Source organism: Equus przewalskii, chromosome 23 (genome assembly GCF_037783145.1).
Source record: "Equus przewalskii isolate Varuska chromosome 23, EquPr2, whole genome shotgun sequence".
Taxonomy (NCBI): domain Eukaryota; kingdom Metazoa; phylum Chordata; class Mammalia; order Perissodactyla; family Equidae; genus Equus; species Equus przewalskii.
The window spans coordinates 8637275-8655286 of record NC_091853.1 but is presented as its reverse complement, the minus strand read 5'-3'; the positions used below and the strand labels follow the sequence as shown (position 1 = coordinate 8655286).

The following is an 18012-nucleotide window of genomic DNA, read 5'->3' as shown; positions in this document are numbered from 1 at the left end:
AGAAAGATGTCTAAAGAATGAGGAATGGAAATCGTTGGATCTAATAACTACAGTTAGTGACACTTGGCGTCTCTAAAAAAGCTTTGCTTTATGATTTTGTAATTCCTGAAATAGAATCATCAAAGAGTGACTTACTGTTCTTAATGAGCAGATTTCCCAGGCAAAGTCAAACTTTTAAAACACTGTTTTCCCCTTGGTCTCTCAGAACTCTTTATGGTCAAAAGAATGCTTTTGTTTTTAGTGAAGAACTGGTTGCTGTTTCTGTATGTTTATTCTATCAAGTTTTTTATGGGTGTGTCTAACAACTATTTTACCAGAAAATGTAAGAGGGTAGCAACTACATACCTCATTTTACTAGGTTAATAGAGATGGAAATGATATATAAAAACTAATATAAGTATTAATATATTAAGAATATTAATAAACTATGGTAGTTCTTTGAAGCAGATAAACTACAGAGAAGTTATAAAAGAGTTTTAATTAACTTTGAAAAGAACTAATAAGTTTTGATGATTTGGCTATCCAAATTTGTAAAAGAAGATAATAAGTAAAAATCTTTATAATAGTCTTATAGTAATTTATGTTAGAAATAGCCTAAATTGTGTTCTGAATGTATTCTAACTTGTTTTCATTCTTTCAAATTTATTTGCACTTATATAAGTAATTCATGATTATGTACTTTTTGTAAGTTGCTCAATTGTGTAACTGCTGTTTAGTTTGTTAGATTTCTTTCCAAACCTTTTTCTTCCATCCATTTACATCCATTTAATACCAAGATTAATATGTAGGATTTTTTTTCCCCCAACATAAATATCGTATGTATTGGTCTGCAAGTTTTGTTTTTACTTAACAATGTGTCTTGGACGTCTTTCCATTTCTCTATGCATAAATCTCTGATTATTACATATGTTTCCATAGTACAGATGTACTGTCTGTTTATCTCTCTGTTCCCTTATTTTGGACACAGTGTTTCCATTTTTTTTCAATTACAAAGATTTCTAGCCTTTGTTTTAAAAGAATCCTGTTAATACCTTCCTAAAGTAGATTATCTTTCTGTAATATGAATGATCACTGTAATCTATCTGTTCTCTGTCTTAGAATTTTTACATGTGAGATTTTCTTGAAGTAGGCATGATGCTGGTGTAACAGCATTTAGGTTCTTTGGGGCCCAGTAGTGAGGGAGAGAAGTCATATAGGGTTGTTAGGTTGTTCTTCCGGTTTGGGCCTTGAAGGGGATCTCAGTGAATTATGATTAGTGAGGATAGTATACAGATTGGGGAATGTTAGAAACAATGAAGTGGATCACTTCCTGCCTCTTCAGTGCCTTCACCTTACTCTTCACCTTATGACCAAATACCATAATGTGAGTTTAAATATCCTGTGTCATTTGGTCCTTGCTAATTGTTTTCTCTCACATCATACCTTTCTCTCTTGCTCTCTGCTTTGTTTTTGTTTTGTTTTTTGTTTCTTTGTTTTGTTTTTTCCTAGCTCCCCAGTTGTACCGTATTCCATCTAGTCTCAGAACCTGTAGTTATGATTTTCCTTTACCTGGAGTCTATACACACATATGACACATTATTCTTCCCATAACATTTATTCAGTCTTCATCTTTCAAATCTTACCATAAACGTCACTTCCTCAGGGAAGAAATGCCCCACACAACCCCACCCCAGTTTGGTTAGATTATCTTTGTTAGATGTGCTTCTATCTCCCTGTCCTTTTCCTTCATCTCATTTACCATACCTTGCAGTCATGTATTTAGTTTTGTCATTATAGTTTATATAGCTAACAAAGGAAACAATGTAAGCTTCATGCAGACTTGGAGCGATTTGCTTGTTCACTAGTTTTTTTATCCCCAGTGCTGAGTACATAGTAAAGACCAGTAAAATATTGTTTTGCAAGTAGCTGAATGTTCAATATTTGCTGGGAATGCAAAAAGATTGTTAGATATAATTTCTAAGAAAAATTGGTTTAATGTAGAAAGAGATAGAGAGTTGTGAATAATAGCATTTAAAATACTTTGTTTCCAATAGACAATATATATTTGTATATCAAGCTATATGGATAAAGAACCAACCAGGAAGGCAATAACCGCGGTTTACCTGTGGAGGGGGTGGGAATGAGGTCTGGAGGCATGGGAGGGAGATACTTCAATGTAAGCATTTTTTAAAATTTTGACACACATGAATATCTCTTAACAATATTTTATAAGAGTCTGTTGAGATTGTGATATAAATACAGAGGAAATATATGTTCATATGAATTATTGTTTCTGTTTTTTATATATTCTTATGTTTTCAACAGTTATTTATTTCAATATGTCCGGGTCAGTGATCTTTATCTTCCTCCTCCTTCCTCCCCAAACAAAACTTTTTAATGAAAATCTAATAAAAGTCATAGATCTTATTCCTAGAAGAAAGAACATGTGTATATACGATTTTACATATTATTTCCAAGGTTAGTGGTTGCCTTGATTTGAACTAAATATTGTTAACTATAGTTTTAATGTGCAAGAATATTTTTAAAGCTCTTTCAGAGGTTCAGTGATGGTTTTGCATGCAAAGTAATCCAGTGGGGGTGCAGGAAACACTAAAACTAGGAGTCAGGAAAGTTGGTTTCTGATCCTAGCTCAGCCACTATCAAGCTGCACCACCTTGAGTGAAATTATTTTACTTTTTATCTTTGGTCTCTTCTGTGTCAAATTGGTATAGTGGAAAGTGCATAGCTTTAGTGTCAAGTACTTACCTGAGGTGGTACTACGTATTTGACCTTGTCCAAGTTCTCTGAATGTTATTTTGTTTCTTCGTAAAAAGAAGGAGAATGACTTCAACTTCTTTAGGTTTTAAGGATTAAGTGAAAAGAGGTGTTTGAAAAGCTTAACCACACTTGTTACTGATAGGGCCATAAATAAATGTTAATTATCTCATCTTGAAAAATGAGGCGAGGGGCTGGCCCCATGGCCATATGGTTAACTTTGTGCACTCAGCTTCTGTAGCCTGGGTTTTTGCCAGTTCACATCCTGGGCACGGACATGGCACCACTCATCAAGCCATGCTGAAAGGGCGTCCCACATAGCACAACCAGAGTCACTCACAACTAGAATATACACTTGTGTACTGGGGAGCTTTGGGGAGAGGAAGAAGGAAAAAAAAGGGAGGAAAAGAAGGAAGATTGGCAATAATTGTTAACTCAGGTGCCAATCTTTGGGGGGAAAAAAAGAAAAATTAAGAGAATTAGATGTTCTCTAAGGTATCTTTTACCAATAAAGTTTTGTTATTCTATTTTAAACGATTCTTGTTACAACAGAATAATTTGGAAAATTTGTTATAACAGCACTTATCTGAAATTATGTGGAAGAGCAGTGAGGCATTTTAAATCTGTGAAACTGATGTTGACCATGTTTTCTGCCTGTTTTCTATATCCCACAGTGCCAGACATGTAATAAATCTCAAGTACTTGCTACAATTTTAAGATTCATGGAAGAATAATATAGGTTAGAATTTCTTAATCCAGAGTCTTTAAATACCCTGGAGCTCTATGAATAGATTTTCACAGTTCTGTGAATTCTTTGAAATTATATGCAAAATTTTTAGTGTGTCTAATTGTAGTGAGGAGCTGTAGCTTTCATAGTGCACAAGACAGATTAGGTCTTTGCTCTCCTGGAGTCTGTATTCTAATAGGAGAAGATAGTCATTGAATAAACAAAAATATAAGCAAGAAAATACAACTTAGAGGTGATGGAAATGTTTTGTAGAGAATTTAAATATAGTGATGGATAAGAGAGTGATTTAGAGGTTATTTTAGAGTTTTAGGTGGTCAGGGAAGTCTTCTGAGGAGTTGACATTTTTGGTGGCATCTAAATGATAAACAATGGCCTCCAATTAAAAGATTAGACAGAATGGCTGGTACTAGCCTCCTAAAATGGGAACAAGCTTCATTTGAGTAGCTGGAGGGTAGTGGGGTGATAGGGACAAGTGTTAGAAAATAAGTTAGATAATTACAGATTATATCATTTAGGGCTTTGTAAACCAGTTTTGGAATACCAGGATTCTTATTAGAAATCCAGGCATTATTCTAAATGTAATAGGAAGCCATTTCAGAATTTTTAGTTGGAGGAAGATTAACAAAGGAAACTCAAGACAGATCTGATAACTCCAGCATTTAGGAGTTTAAGAGATCAAAAGCAAAGCTAGTAAGTTGGGAAGGATGAGGGTTGTGTGGTTCATTGATACTTTCAAGGAGGAGGGAATAGTCATCTGTTTTATATCTTGTTGAGAAGACGAGTAAGATTATTAGAACAATGACCTGACCCTTAGATTTGGCAACAGATTTGCTGGGAAAACAGAATGCCTGAAGTCGGTAGCTATTAGGGAGTGTAGCTTTGTGACATTGGTTTTTGAATGAAATAGCAATGAGTTCTTCCTTCTTTATATTTAACCTTTAATCTGTGGGTAACAGTTTGGGGTTTTAGCCAGAATATCTGGGTTAATAGCTCTATTTCTTTTTAGCTTACTCAACCTCTCTAAATCTCCATTTCTTGTATCTGTAAGATGAGAGAACAGTAATTACCTACCCTTTTTAGCTTTGCTTTATGTAAGGCATTTAGCACAGTATGTGGCACATATCTGTATAAATAGTAAAGATAACAGTGATGTGCAAGAAAACATTTATGTTTTGTGCTCTTTTAGGTTTGTATAGTTTATAGTGCTTAAGGGAGTAAAGTACTGTCTTTTATGTTTACTTTATGATTAATTAACATATTTTGAGTTCTCTACAAAGGCAATACTAGTAAAAAGGAAGGAACGCTTAGCTCTACTTTGGAGAGATGAACACGGGATCAGATTTTTTGTAGGCATTCATAGAAAATGCCTGCTAATCTATAGAAAAGTTCATATAGATGATAATTTATCAACTTGTAATCAGCTTCAGCAAACACCTGACTAGTATACAGTTTTCATTCTGAATATTATGTCTTCTAAACACTTACCTGTTTTGTTCTTTATTTTGGAGCATTCTGCAGCCTCATGCACAATTACAGTATTTGACTCTACAATTGAGTAATTAGATACTGTATTTTCTTTTTTAACATTCCAGACGATAGTCTCAATAAGTAGTAATAATTCAGTATAAACATACTTTTAGCTATTCATAGTCTATTTGAAGATGCATTTTATTAAAAGTATTTATAATTAAAACAGAAATCAAAATGTGGGCAATTTCTTTATTTGCTCTTTCTTGTTATATTGCAAGGGCCGTTTGAACACTTGTGCAGATAACTTTAATTAAAGATCCTGAACGTGAAAATTAAGTTGATAACTGTCTACTAGACCATTAAATTTTTTTCCTTGTCCATTTGTCTGGGAGCACACTTTGCGAAAACCCAAACAAAGCTGAGGTTACTTAGAAGGCAGATACTGTGACTGCATTGTTTCACTGTTTTCCCAACAACTCAAACAGAGTCTGGCACATAGTATTGCTTAGTAAATATTTGTTGAATGAATGGATAAAACTTTTAGCATACCCAGTGGAAACTATTCTCTCATCAATAATGGGCTTTGCATTTAAGGTTATTTCAATAAAACGTGAGTTAAATGTAATACTTGAAGAATAAAGTATGTAGATAATTTACTTTTCTATGTTCTAGTTAATTACACCTTAAGATGTTTTCCTATCTTTGTAAGCAATCTCTACTGAGCATAATCAAATCTTTAAGAACATGTAATACTGTGTTACTTCATTGTTCTATGCATCAATTCTCATTTTTAGAAACTGTAGCTACAGTAAGTATAGAAGGTATTGTTTAAGATATGTCTAGAAGTTTTAGGTTGGGTTATATATGTAAAGAAAATTTCTGTTAGACACAGGTAATGAATTTTGTGATTTGGCTTTTATCCCCAAAAATAGAGGGTAGACAGTGAAATTTGATTATATGTGGGTTCTGGTTAACTATAATTGTTCCATCATTCTTAAATTTGGGAGTTTAAAAATCTTTTGAAGTAAATAGTTTTTACTATGTTGTAGTAAACTATGTTGTTCTAACACAACACACTATAGCAACAAGTATTGGCTGGACCAGGGGCTTAAAGATATCTACTAGTAAATAAAACTGTTAAGAATATCTAAAACCCTTAAAAATAAACCTAAAAAAAATCCCATGGTCTCTTTTATCTTGTTATCCACACTAAATTTTATGATAAAGTATTTTAAGGTAGTTTTTATTTTAGGCCAATTTTTAAACAACTTTTTGTTGAGGTGTAACACAGGAGTGTACATAAGCTTGATAAGTTTTTACAGCTGAACAGATTCGTATAACTTGGTGTGCAGATCAAGAAACAATGTTATTAGTCGCCTTAAAAAGGCTAATTTTTAAATGTAAAACAATCAGACTTAGATAAACTTGAGAGACTTAGGTCCTGGATTTAACTTGATTTCTGACTTCGTGTCACCTTTGGCAAGTTATTTCATCTTTCTGGGATCTACTCCCCATCTCTAAAATGAGGGGATGAGATTAATTGTTTTATTATGGCTCTAATTTGGTAAAAGTGCAAAAAGACGGACTCGTGATATAAATGTGGTATAAAAGGTTATAGGTGTAGGTAATAGTGTGAGAATACACAGTTTAATTGAAAAGAAAGACACTCATTTTTTTTCTTTTGCTTTGTCTTCCAGGTTATATTTCACACTATGTGCTGACTGTATCTACAGAAGATATTTAAAAAAAAAAAGAGATAAACTTTTTTCAAAGATTTTGATTCCAGTGGAATCTTTGCTTTAGATTTTTTTTGTGTGTGTTAGTGAATTGTAACTCCAGAAGCAATGCCTGTACAAGCTCCACAGTGGACGGATTTCCTCTCCTGCCCAATTTGCACTCAGACTTTCGACGAAACAATTCGAAAGCCCATCAGTTTGGGTTGTGGCCATACTGTCTGCAAGATGTGCCTGAATAAACTCCACCGCAAGGCTTGCCCATTTGACCAGACCACTATCAATACAGACATTGAGCTCCTTCCCGTGAACTCAGCATTGCTGCAGCTCGTGGGTGCTCAGGTAAGATGGGGGACTTAGACTTTTTAATTTCTCTGTGTGTGTGTTTTCCTCCTGAGAGAAACTTGTTGAATTAAATTGGTTACCATTACCTTCTATTTAAATAGATAAAATTCTGTTCAGCATTGTGCACTAGATTTCAGTATGTTAGGAGATGTGTTCTGGTAGTACAGTGTTTCTCAGTCATAGTACGGTAACATCCATTTAATCTGGTGGTCAGACTTTCTCAACATTCTCAGGTGTTCACGTCACTAGAGAAACCTAAAAAGTAAGTCACAAGGAGCTCTTAATATTGAGGAAAATATTACTCATAAAACCGTTCCATTTTACTTCATAGGAAAAGTGAAGCAGCTTCAGACAGTTTTCTTAGTAGACCCTAACTGTAATGGAAGATGAAGGAAGGTGACAAAAACAGAAGAGCACTGCTTTTGGGAGCCTTTTATCTAGAGTTGGAACAAATATCTATCAGTATCTCAATATAAAAGTTAGTCTGATAATTCTGAAAGTAATACTCTGAGAGTTTTATGTCAGTATTCTCAAATTAGAGATCAGTAGTATCCTCAGAAGGTTTCACAAAGCCAAGGGAGGCAGGTTTTTGAGGGCTAGGTATGATTCACTTAAATAATCTGTCCCTAAATCAATTTGCATAGTGTGAGTCTGGAGTAACACATATTTACCATAAATCATTTTCTGAAGTAGTGTGCTGGAACTTTGGATCTGGCTCCACTAATATTTTCTTGATAATCTTCCTATAAACTGCTAAAAGCAGGGAAGGTTGATATTATGTATGTTGTAAATAAAGGAGCAATTCTAGAACAGCTTATTCAAAAGGAAAACTTAGTTTATTTACAAACCTATTTTGATGATGTCACCAAACATACTACAAAATATTTGTCAAAAGGGAAAGTGCAATTGATTCTTTTTCTTTTCTTCCTGTACTTACTTTTTCATTTTATAATCATTTATCCTTTTATTTTGAAAATTCCAGTATGACATTTTGGAAACATTTAAAAAATAGACTTGGGGCTGGCCCAGTGTTGTAGTGGTTGAGTTCGCACACTCTTCTTTGGGAGCCCAGGGTTCGCCAGTTTGGATCCTGGGCATGGACCTACACACTGCTCATCAAGCCTTACTGTGATAGCATCCTGCATACAAAACAATAGAGGAAGATTGGTACACATGTTACCGAGCAACAATCTTCCTCAAGCAAAAAGAGGAGGATTGGCAATGATGTTAGCTTGGGTGGTGTTCCTCACCAAAAAAAAGGGAAACTTAATTGAGGATAACAATTTTAGAAATAGAATTTTTTTAAAAACTTTTTAAAAAATTTATTTTATTTTATTTTTTTGAGGAAGATTAGCCCTGAGCTAAGATCTGCTGCCAGTCCTCCTCTTTTTGCTGAGGAAGACTGGCCCTGAGCTAACATCCGTGCCCATCTTTCTCTACTCTATATGTGGGACGCCTGCCACAGCATGGCTTGCCAAGCGGTGCCGTGTCCGCATCCAGGATCCGAACCAGCGAACCCCAGGCTGCCGAAAGTGGAACGTGCAAACTTAACTGCTGTGCCACCAGGCCGGCCCCTAGAAATAGAATATTTTAATAACAAATAACTGAGGCTTGGGGCCTGCCCCGTGACTGAGTGGTTAAGTTTGCTCGCTCTGCTTCAGCGACCTGGGGTTTTGCCAGTTTGAATCCTGGGCATGGACATGGCACCGCTCGTCAAGCCATGCTGAGGCGGCATCCCACATGCCACAACTGGAAGGACCCACAACTAAAAATAGACAAATATGTACCAGGGGACTTTGGGAAGAAAAAGGAAAAATAAAATCTTTAACATAAATAAATAAAAAATAACTGAGGCTTACTTCTTTTTCATAAAGTTGTCATATCTTAACAGAAACAACGAGTGTTTATGAACTTTGAGGATAGGACATTTTAATACATAATAACCACTATTTTAACCCTACAGATTGCCATTAAAAAACTGTTGAGAGAACTAATAGATGAATTAAGCAAAGTTGCAGGATACAAAATCAACATGCAAAAATCAGTTGCATTTCTGTACACTAACAATGAACAATCTGAAAGGAAATTAAGAAACCAATCCACTTATAGTAGCATCAAAAAAATAAAATAGGAATAAATTTAGCACAGAGGATAAAAGAATTTGTATGCTGAAAACTACAAAACATTGCTGAAATTAAAGAAAACATAAATAAATGGAAAGACATCACGTGTCCATGGACTGTCAGACTTAATATTATTAAGATGGCAATACTACCCAAACCAATCTACAGATTCACTGCAGGCTTTCTCAAAATCCCATTGGTGTTTTTTTGCAGAAATAGAAAACCTCATTCTAGAATTCATATGGAATCTCAGGGGACCCCAAATAGCCAAAACAATCTTGAAAAAGAAGAACAAAGTTGGAGGAGTCACACCTCCTGATTTTAAAACTACAAAGCTACAGTGATCAAGACTGGCATAAAGACAGACATTTAGATTAATGGAATAGAATAGAGAGTCCAGAAATAAGCCCACAAATATGTTCAAATGATTTTTGACAGGGTTGCCAAAACCATTCAACGGGGAAAGGACAGTCTTTCCAACAAACAGTGCTGGGGCAACTGGATATCTAAATGCAAAAGAATGAATTTAGATGCCTACTTCACACCATATACAAAAGTTAAAATGGATCAAAGGCTGAATGTAAGAGCTAAAACTACAGAACTCTTAGAGGAAAATATAGGCATAAATCTTCATAACCTTGAAGCAGGCAGTGGTGTTTTTAGATATGACACCAAAAGCATGAGGAACAAAAGATAAGTTGAACTAAATCAAAAGTTAAAACTTTTGTGCTTCCCAGGACACCATCAAGAGAGTGCAAGAACCATCCACAGAGTGGGAGAAAATAATTATAAATCACGTATCTAATAAGAAACTTCTATCTAGAAAGTATATAAAGAACTCTTACAACTCAGTAATAGAAAGAACATAATTTTTAAATGGTCAAAGATCTGAACAGATGCCTCACCATAAAAAGATATATGGATGGCAAACAAGCAAATAAAAAGTTGCTCAGCATCATTTGCCATTAAGGAATTCCAAATTAAAACAACAATGAAAAACCACTACATACCAATTAGAATAACTAAAATCCGAAACACTGAGAACAGTCTGCTGGTGAGGATGTGGGGCAGCAGGAGCGCTAATTTATTGCTGGTGGGAATGCAAAATGGTACAGCCACTTTGGAAGCTATTGTTTGATTTTATGATTATTTTTATCTGAAATGTCCAAAATAGGCAAATCCACAGAGACGGAAAATAGATTAGCGTCTTCCTAGGGCTAGTGAGGGGTTGGGAGGATATATGAGAGGGGTGGTAGTTAAAAGTGCATGGGGTTCTTTTGGAGGTGATGAAAATGTTTTAAAATTGTGGTGATGGTTACACAGCTGTGAATATACTAAAAGCCATCGAATTATATACCTTAATGGATCAGTTATATAGTATGCAAATTATGTCTCATTAAAGCTGTTACAGAAACTAAACAAAATGCAAAAAATGCAATAAATTGTGTGTGTGTGTGTGTGTATAGACAAGATCTTTTGAAAGAATTTAGTAAATTTAGTAGAAGTTTTGATGTTACCAGTGTTAGAGATGATTAATTAGTGAGCACCAAAACAGACCTTTTCTTTTGACCTCTAGGTCCCTGAGCAACAGCCCATTACTTTGTGTAGTGGGGTTGAAGATACAAAGCATTATGAGGAAGCCAAGAAATGTGTAGAAGAATTAGCATTGTACCTGAAACCACTCAGCAGTGCTAGAGGTAAATCAGATGCAATTATCCATGCTGAAAAGTGTTTATTAAAGATGCTTTTATTACCATAAAAATTGTGGGCTTTAAATGGATATTAATGAAGTTCATTTGTTTGTTATAAACCAAACCTACCGGTGCTGAATATTATCATTGCAAACCACATCAAATAAAGTAGTGAATTTAGAGTTTCTGTGATGTTAGAAACATTATTTTAATGAGTTGCAGAAGTAAGTGTAAGTACACTAGTGGTTTCGGAAGGGCTTCCCATCATTTGACACCTCTGAATTGCCTGCCTTCTATCCATTTTTATGTGGTATGCTATAGGAGATGTAATAAAATTGGAAGTTGCTATTACTGCCTTGCCATTACAGCTTGTTATTTCATTAGGAAAGTAAGATTAACAGCTATGAAGTAATATGCCAGAACTGTTATGACCTCAAGATTTGGGTCTTAAACTAATTATTAATGTTGTCTGGCCTTTTTTTCTTTATTCCTCCATGATTAAAATGAATAATGGTATATTTAATGTCATAGTGTTACATTTGCATGAGATAACAGGTTTTGTATACTTTTAAAATGTAAACAGGGCTTCAGTTGTGTAATTTTGTTTATTGTTTATTTTAAATATTCTAGTAGAACCCAGAACTGTTCACATACTCATAAGTGAGCCCGTCAGAGGAAGTTTTCCTGGACTCTAAAATTACGTTGTAAACCTACTAAATAACTTTTTACTCTCTTTCACAGGAGTGGGTCTGAATAGCACTACTCAGAGTGTTCTGAGTCGCCCGATGCAGAGGAAGCTGGTGACTCTGGTCCACTGCCAGCTAGTGGAAGAAGAAGGCAGGGTTCGTGCCATGCGGGCAGCTCGGTCTTTAGGTGAACGAACAGTTACAGAGCTCATTCTCCAGCACCAGAATCCTCAGCAACTCTCTTCCAATCTTTGGGCAGCAGTCAGGGCTAGGGGCTGCCAGTTCCTTGGACCAGGTATATAATTAAAGTTTGATATTTACTATACTAGTAATTTAAAAGTATGAGGTAGCGACTCTAAGTGATATACAGAGGCTAGTTCTTTGCAATATTCTGTTGTTACCAGGCAGCATCCTACTTGGCAGTCATGGCTTGGGTAATTCCATGTCAGTTTTTCAGAGCACTTAAAATTTTTCTCTCAATGCCAAAAGTTTATTCTTTTTTTTTCTCCTTCTCTCCAAAGCCCCCCAGTACGTAGTTGTATATTCTAGTTGTAGGTCCTCCTAGTTGTGCTGTGTGGGACGCCACCTCAGCATGGCCTGATGAGTGGTGCTAGGTCCACGCCCAGGATCCGAACTGACAAAACCCAGGGCCACCTAAGTGGAGCATGTGAACCCAACTCACAGAGCTGGCCCCAGTTTATTCATTTTTGATATAAGTTTTTCTTAACTGTATTGGTCTTTCATCTGCTGTGTTACGTAAAATGTATGGAATGTAATACAAAATTGCCCCGAAATGGTTAAAAAGTGTAACTGTAAATATCTGTTATTGTGTTGCCCGTTAAGTGGTACCTGCAGAAATTATTGAATATTGCCCTTCTCATAAAGGGATTTATCTGATCTTTGCACATGATGAATTTTGGTTTTGCTCAACTTTTCCTAGCAATGCAGGAGGAAGCTCTAAAGCTGGTTCTCCTGGCCTTAGAAGATGGTTCTGCTTTGTCAAGAAAAGTGTTGGTTCTCTTTGTGGTGCAAAGGTTGGAGCCACGATTTCCTCAAGCCTCTAAAACTAGCATCGGACACGTCGTCCAGCTCCTTTATCGAGCCTCCTGCTTCAAGGTATGAACCTATGTTAAATTTCAGCTTAAAAGGAAACTTTGTCCTTTCCCCAAACTTAAGTAGTAAAAAGTTTGAATTTAATAAAGTTGCCTGTATCTTTTCAGAAAATTTCAGCAATTCTTTTAAAGAATGCAGAAAGTGTCCTATTAAAGTTAAATCTTGGTATATTGAGTTTTCTGTGTTAGATATTGAACCACATAGATCAAACCAAGGCTTGGAGATTTTTGTATTGGAAGAGACTAATAAGCTGGGTCAGTTTTCCACCAAAACTATAAGCAAAATGGTCTAAAGAGAGAGTCATTGAAGCAGGAATAAGTTTTATTTGGCTATTTGCCCATGGTGTAATTTCACGGACACAATACTGGAGCTCCACTTGCCATTCTGGCTTCAGGGTATGTAGTAATGCTGGACAGATTCTTTTGTATCCCACATGTAATCAGCACCACTTCAGACACGGGTGCCCACTCTCTGCCATTTATTGTTCATCCTATTTTCCTGACTTCTTGATGTCAAGGCTTCTTGCTTCTGATGCAACACAACCAGTACTTTATGGACCAGGAAAGCATGTCTCTAAAAAATTGTTAATTCTTGCAAGCTATGAGGAAATCTATTCGTGAGGTCACCACATTCTCTCATCTGACACTCAAACTAAAAAAACCCCACATTTGCCATCATGCTATATTCTGTTCTCTCATTTTTTGAGAAGGATAAAATGGTTCACAAAGTCAATAGGAGAGCATTCAGATTTAATTTGACAATATTTTTAAAAGCTCTAGTAAATGCCAACATTATTCGGTTTCTTTCTAGAGTCAGATTATATACTGAAAATGGGAGTGTGGACTCCAGGTCTGTAACACCCCTTCTCGTTTTCTTTAGGTACCTCTGGAGCTGTCACAACCTATTGCCAAAAAAACTCCAGATTGTCCCTGAATAACTCACATTTGTTATAATGTTGTAATAACATGAATGTACTGTGTAATCCAGGCTACATTTCAGAATGTCTGTCTGCTTACAGTGTTACTTGTTCTCTCTCTCCATTAACAGCACCAGACGGATACAATATAGGAAGCTTAAAAAATAAAAGGAAAGGAAAGGAAATCCAGCCTTCCTCTGTGAAAATAAGGGGCTCAAAACCCCAGAATACCCACAAAGTGAACCTCTCTCAATTCTAATTAAAAGCATTAATAGTTAAAAAAAAGTTAGAAATCTGTAAACATCCAATTATTTTTTACTTGGGTCATGATTATTTCCCTTTGTTTCATTGTCTATCTGCTTTCTTCTCTTGGTGGTAGTTTGTACTACACTCCCAATTATGAAAAGATTTATCTTCTCTCATTGTAAACTTCATTCACTATGACAGAGTTTCTGTTAAGTGTCTACCAATACCCATTGCATCTTCCTCATGGAACTCAAATCAGACTGCATTTTCCATTCTTCTTTGTAAGTGTATGTGTCCATATAGCTGTGTTCTCACTGTGTCCTTTCAGCATTTCTTTTATTTCTATTTGAAAAGCTTTTTCAGGCTGCAGGGTAATTCTGGTCATTGTTAGACATTGCATCTCTTGGAAATCTTTGATTGTTTTCAGTTAAAGAGAGTTTTGAGAGCCAGGGAACCAGTATATCATATGGAAAGCATCTTTTACATTTTAATGAGGGTTAGCCTATGTTGAGAGTTTGTCTTCATACGTATACATATGCATTTGGTCTTTTGACTTGCCTTTGAATACTCTCAAAATATATTTAGTTTTTGTGACTGTAGTTCTTGATTTTTTAATCTGTTTGGTCTTTCTATGGACTTACCTAACAAAATTTGTTAGACCTTCTTCTAATAAGAATGTAAAATACATTTTTAAGTATAATGTCTATATGACCTAGAAGTCTTGACTAAAATATTCTGTAGTTTCTTTGGTGGGACGAAAAAATGGAAATTTTCTACTAGAGGAATTTGAGTCCTTTTGGGAATAAAAGGTTAACAAGGCAAAATAGGTCCTAAAATAAGTTAGGATATAGGTGATCCTAGACTAGAATTAGTTATTTTTACTTTGATTTTTTAAGCCTTTTGCCTAAAATTCAGCTTGACTCAAAATGTGAATTATTGGGGGTGATAGCAATAGTACCTACCTCAACAAGTTTAAAGAATTAAATGAGTTAATACGTCAATATAATTGTTAATAAGGTAACTTAACACACTGACTGGCACATACTAAGTGCTCAATAAGCGTTAATTATCTTTATTATGAAAAGATATTATTATCATCATCATGGTTATTCTAGTCCAGCATCTCAGAATTACACTTTCTAATGGTGGCCCAAACTATAAAACTCCATGAAGAATTAAGCCAAGTACAAATTAGTCATCCTAAGAATCTCACCGGCATCTGAAGCTCTTTCAGGTATGAGTACCACCAGGCTCAATGCCAGGCAGGCCCAAGAGTAATAATCCCCAATTATGGAGAAGAAACATACATTACTTTTCAGAATAATTATACCTGTATGAGTATTTTCTTCTTTTCAAAAATGTATTTATACACACATAAAAGTTAAACTGCATCTATGTGTGTTAAGGTCTATGCAATCTTTGGATTTCGTTCCAGCACATATTCATTCTTTGTTTCTTTCTGTAAGACCTATTCAGAAGATTTTGACATCTGTAAAGGGGGAAATGTTTTCTAGGCACAGCAGTGTGTTTCATTTTAATCTTGCTATTGTTGCTAAAAGAAATTTGTTTGTTACATTAAAAATGATCTGTTAGCTGTATGTGGTCATATAAAGTATAAACCCATTTTGTTTCTTACCTGACTCATGAGATTATATGTATCTTATTAGGTCACCAAACGTGATGAAGACTCTTCTTTGATGCAGCTGAAAGAAGAATTTAGAACCTATGAAGCTCTGCGGCGAGAACATGACTCCCAGATAGTGCAGATTGCGATGGAAGCAGGCTTACGAATTGCACCAGACCAATGGTCCTCTTTGCTTTATGGAGACCAGTCTCACAAATCTCATATGCAGTCCATTATTGACAAGGTAGACCCTTTTTTGTTCCTTACTTCTTTGACTAATCTTGGAGTCTTGGTAATTCAGTTATTTGACAAATGTATATTAAAGTGATTAGTGTATGTCAGGCTCTTGTAAATGTAGCCTAGTGTCTTGTCATAACTAGTCACATCATAATACCAGTTTGTTTATATAAAGATTTTTTAAAATTGAGGTATAACTGACATTACTCATATAAGATTTGATTAGTGGTAGAATGCATTATCCAGCACTGTCTCATATTCCCTTGGGGGTCTCCCATCTCTATTTTATCATTACCTCTCTCCCTTCTTCTATTGTTCTCTGAGTTTTGATCTTTGTGTTAGTTAAACCCATTTTCTGAATGCCTTTATTGTTTTCCTATAGCAGCCATTTAATGGTCTGGAAGATGTATACATTGAGGTTTCTTATGAAACCTCACATCATAAGTTTCACATAAGTTACCAGTCATTCTAAGTTTGATTATATTTTCAGTAAACTTATTTCTACTTTATCTGTTGTTTGTTATGGTAAAAAGATCATTAGGGTCCACATGAATTTTAGGTCAGGCTCTATTATTTCTTTCTGACTCTGAGCTATATTTAATTCTCTTAAAACTGGAGTAATACTGTAACTGTTTTTGTTACAGTTCAACATGAAATATATGAAAGTGCTATTAAAAAGTCTTAAAGTGCCATGTAAATATATTATGTTAAATGATAGTATTTAATTTTTACTATTTTACCTTAAATACGTAGAAGCACAGGGATGATTATACATTAGAGTCCACCCTACATTTAATTTAGAGAAATAAGGTCAAGATGTAAGAGTAGCCTAAATATAATAACATTTAACATTTACTGAGACCTTACTATGCGTTTGGTGGTTTTAAATTGTTCATTTATTCCTCTCAACAGTCCTATATTATCACTTTTATATAGAGACAGAGAGGGGTTAAGTATATTTCTCCAGGATCACATAGGTAATAAGTGACAGAGCGGTATCTGAACTTGGGCATTCTGACTCTAGAATCCATGTTCTTAACCACTAAACCTGTTTCCATACTATTCTGTCCTTCCTTTTTTTTCTTTGCTATTCCCAAAGATAGAATTCTTTGCGTAAGTAGTAGATTAATGTCAAAGGAGAATTGGAAAATGTGTTTTATAGCAGCTTGGTGCATAATATTCAGTTCTGTCCTATAAGTCTTCCCTAGATAACTTAAACCAAGCTTTACCTACAACTGCTAGGTTTGAAATTATGCAACTGATTGGTTATAACATATTGAAACTTTAGTAATGATCTCTTAAAGGAGTAGCTTTCTACCCCTGAAGAGAAACTTCGCTTGCTTTTTAGAAAGGTTGTACAAGGAGATTGACCTTTTTGTCTGAGCTAGACCGTGTAGCTAGGTGTTTATCCTATAATAGTTTTCTCACATCATGAGCAATAATTTGAATTTAATATCTGGAGACTTTCGTACAACAAACTTTGCCATGTATGTGACATCTTATTATTATATAGAGCAATAGAACTTTCTGTGTTAATGGAATGTTCTGTATATGTACTGTCCAATATGGTGATCACTAGCCACACGTGGCTGTTAAGCACTGGAAATATGATTTGTGCCAACTGATCAACTAAAATTTTAATTTAATTTAATTTTAATTTAAATAGCCACATGTTGCTAATGGCTACTGTATTGGACCATACAAATAGAGAATTTATTAAAAAGTGATAAGAAAAGCAATAATCCTAGTAAACTAATGGATAAAGAAACATGAATTAACAGTTCACAAAGAGGAAATATATGTAATTGATGGGATAGAATTAGGTCCCAGTAATAATTAAATACACATTTAGAACAGTGACATACCAAATATTGCCTGTTAAAATTAGTGGAAAAAAAAATACTCTCATTTATTGCTGATGGTTTATAAAATGCATTACAGATATTTTGGGAGACAATTTGTCAGTGAATAAAAACTCAAAATTTTCATGTCCTTTGACCAAATTTACTATTCCCAGGAATTTATTTTAAGAAAATAATCCTTTAAATACTTCAAAAAGATTATGAGCTCAAAGATGTTAATTGTGGCATTATTTATAAAGGAGAAAATAAGGGGATGGTTAAAGAAGTTAAGATCTGTCTGCTCAGAACACTGTTATATGGCCATTAGAATCATAGTTAAGACAGATACTCTCTTCAGCTGATAAGTAACAATTTAAAAAAAAAAAAACCATTAGTGAAACATTTTCATTAAGCCTTGGTGGTGGATACATGGATATTATCATTGTATTAGTTACTTTTCTTTGAAATATTTCATAGTAAAAATG

General features: G+C 34.8%; 1 protein-coding gene across 10 annotated transcripts in view; it reads left to right on the top strand.

Moving 5' to 3' along the window:
• The window catches only part of RC3H1 (ring finger and CCCH-type domains 1), a 72308-nt gene that overhangs the window by 27026 nt on the left and 27270 nt on the right, over nucleotides 1–18012 (top strand). For all 10 annotated transcript variants that reach the window (XR_011531961.1, XR_011531962.1, XR_011531963.1 and 7 more), the window contains exons 2-6: nucleotides 6670–7047; nucleotides 10750–10870; nucleotides 11606–11845; nucleotides 12491–12666; nucleotides 15493–15693. Coding sequence is in view for 7 of the 10 variants with exons in the window: in XM_070590918.1 (XP_070447019.1) it covers nucleotides 6817–7047; nucleotides 10750–10870; nucleotides 11606–11845; nucleotides 12491–12666; nucleotides 15493–15693 (969 nt within the window). In the remaining 3 variants the exon portion in view is untranslated. The remainder of the gene's footprint in view (nucleotides 1–6669; nucleotides 7048–10749; nucleotides 10871–11605; nucleotides 11846–12490; nucleotides 12667–15492; nucleotides 15694–18012) is intronic.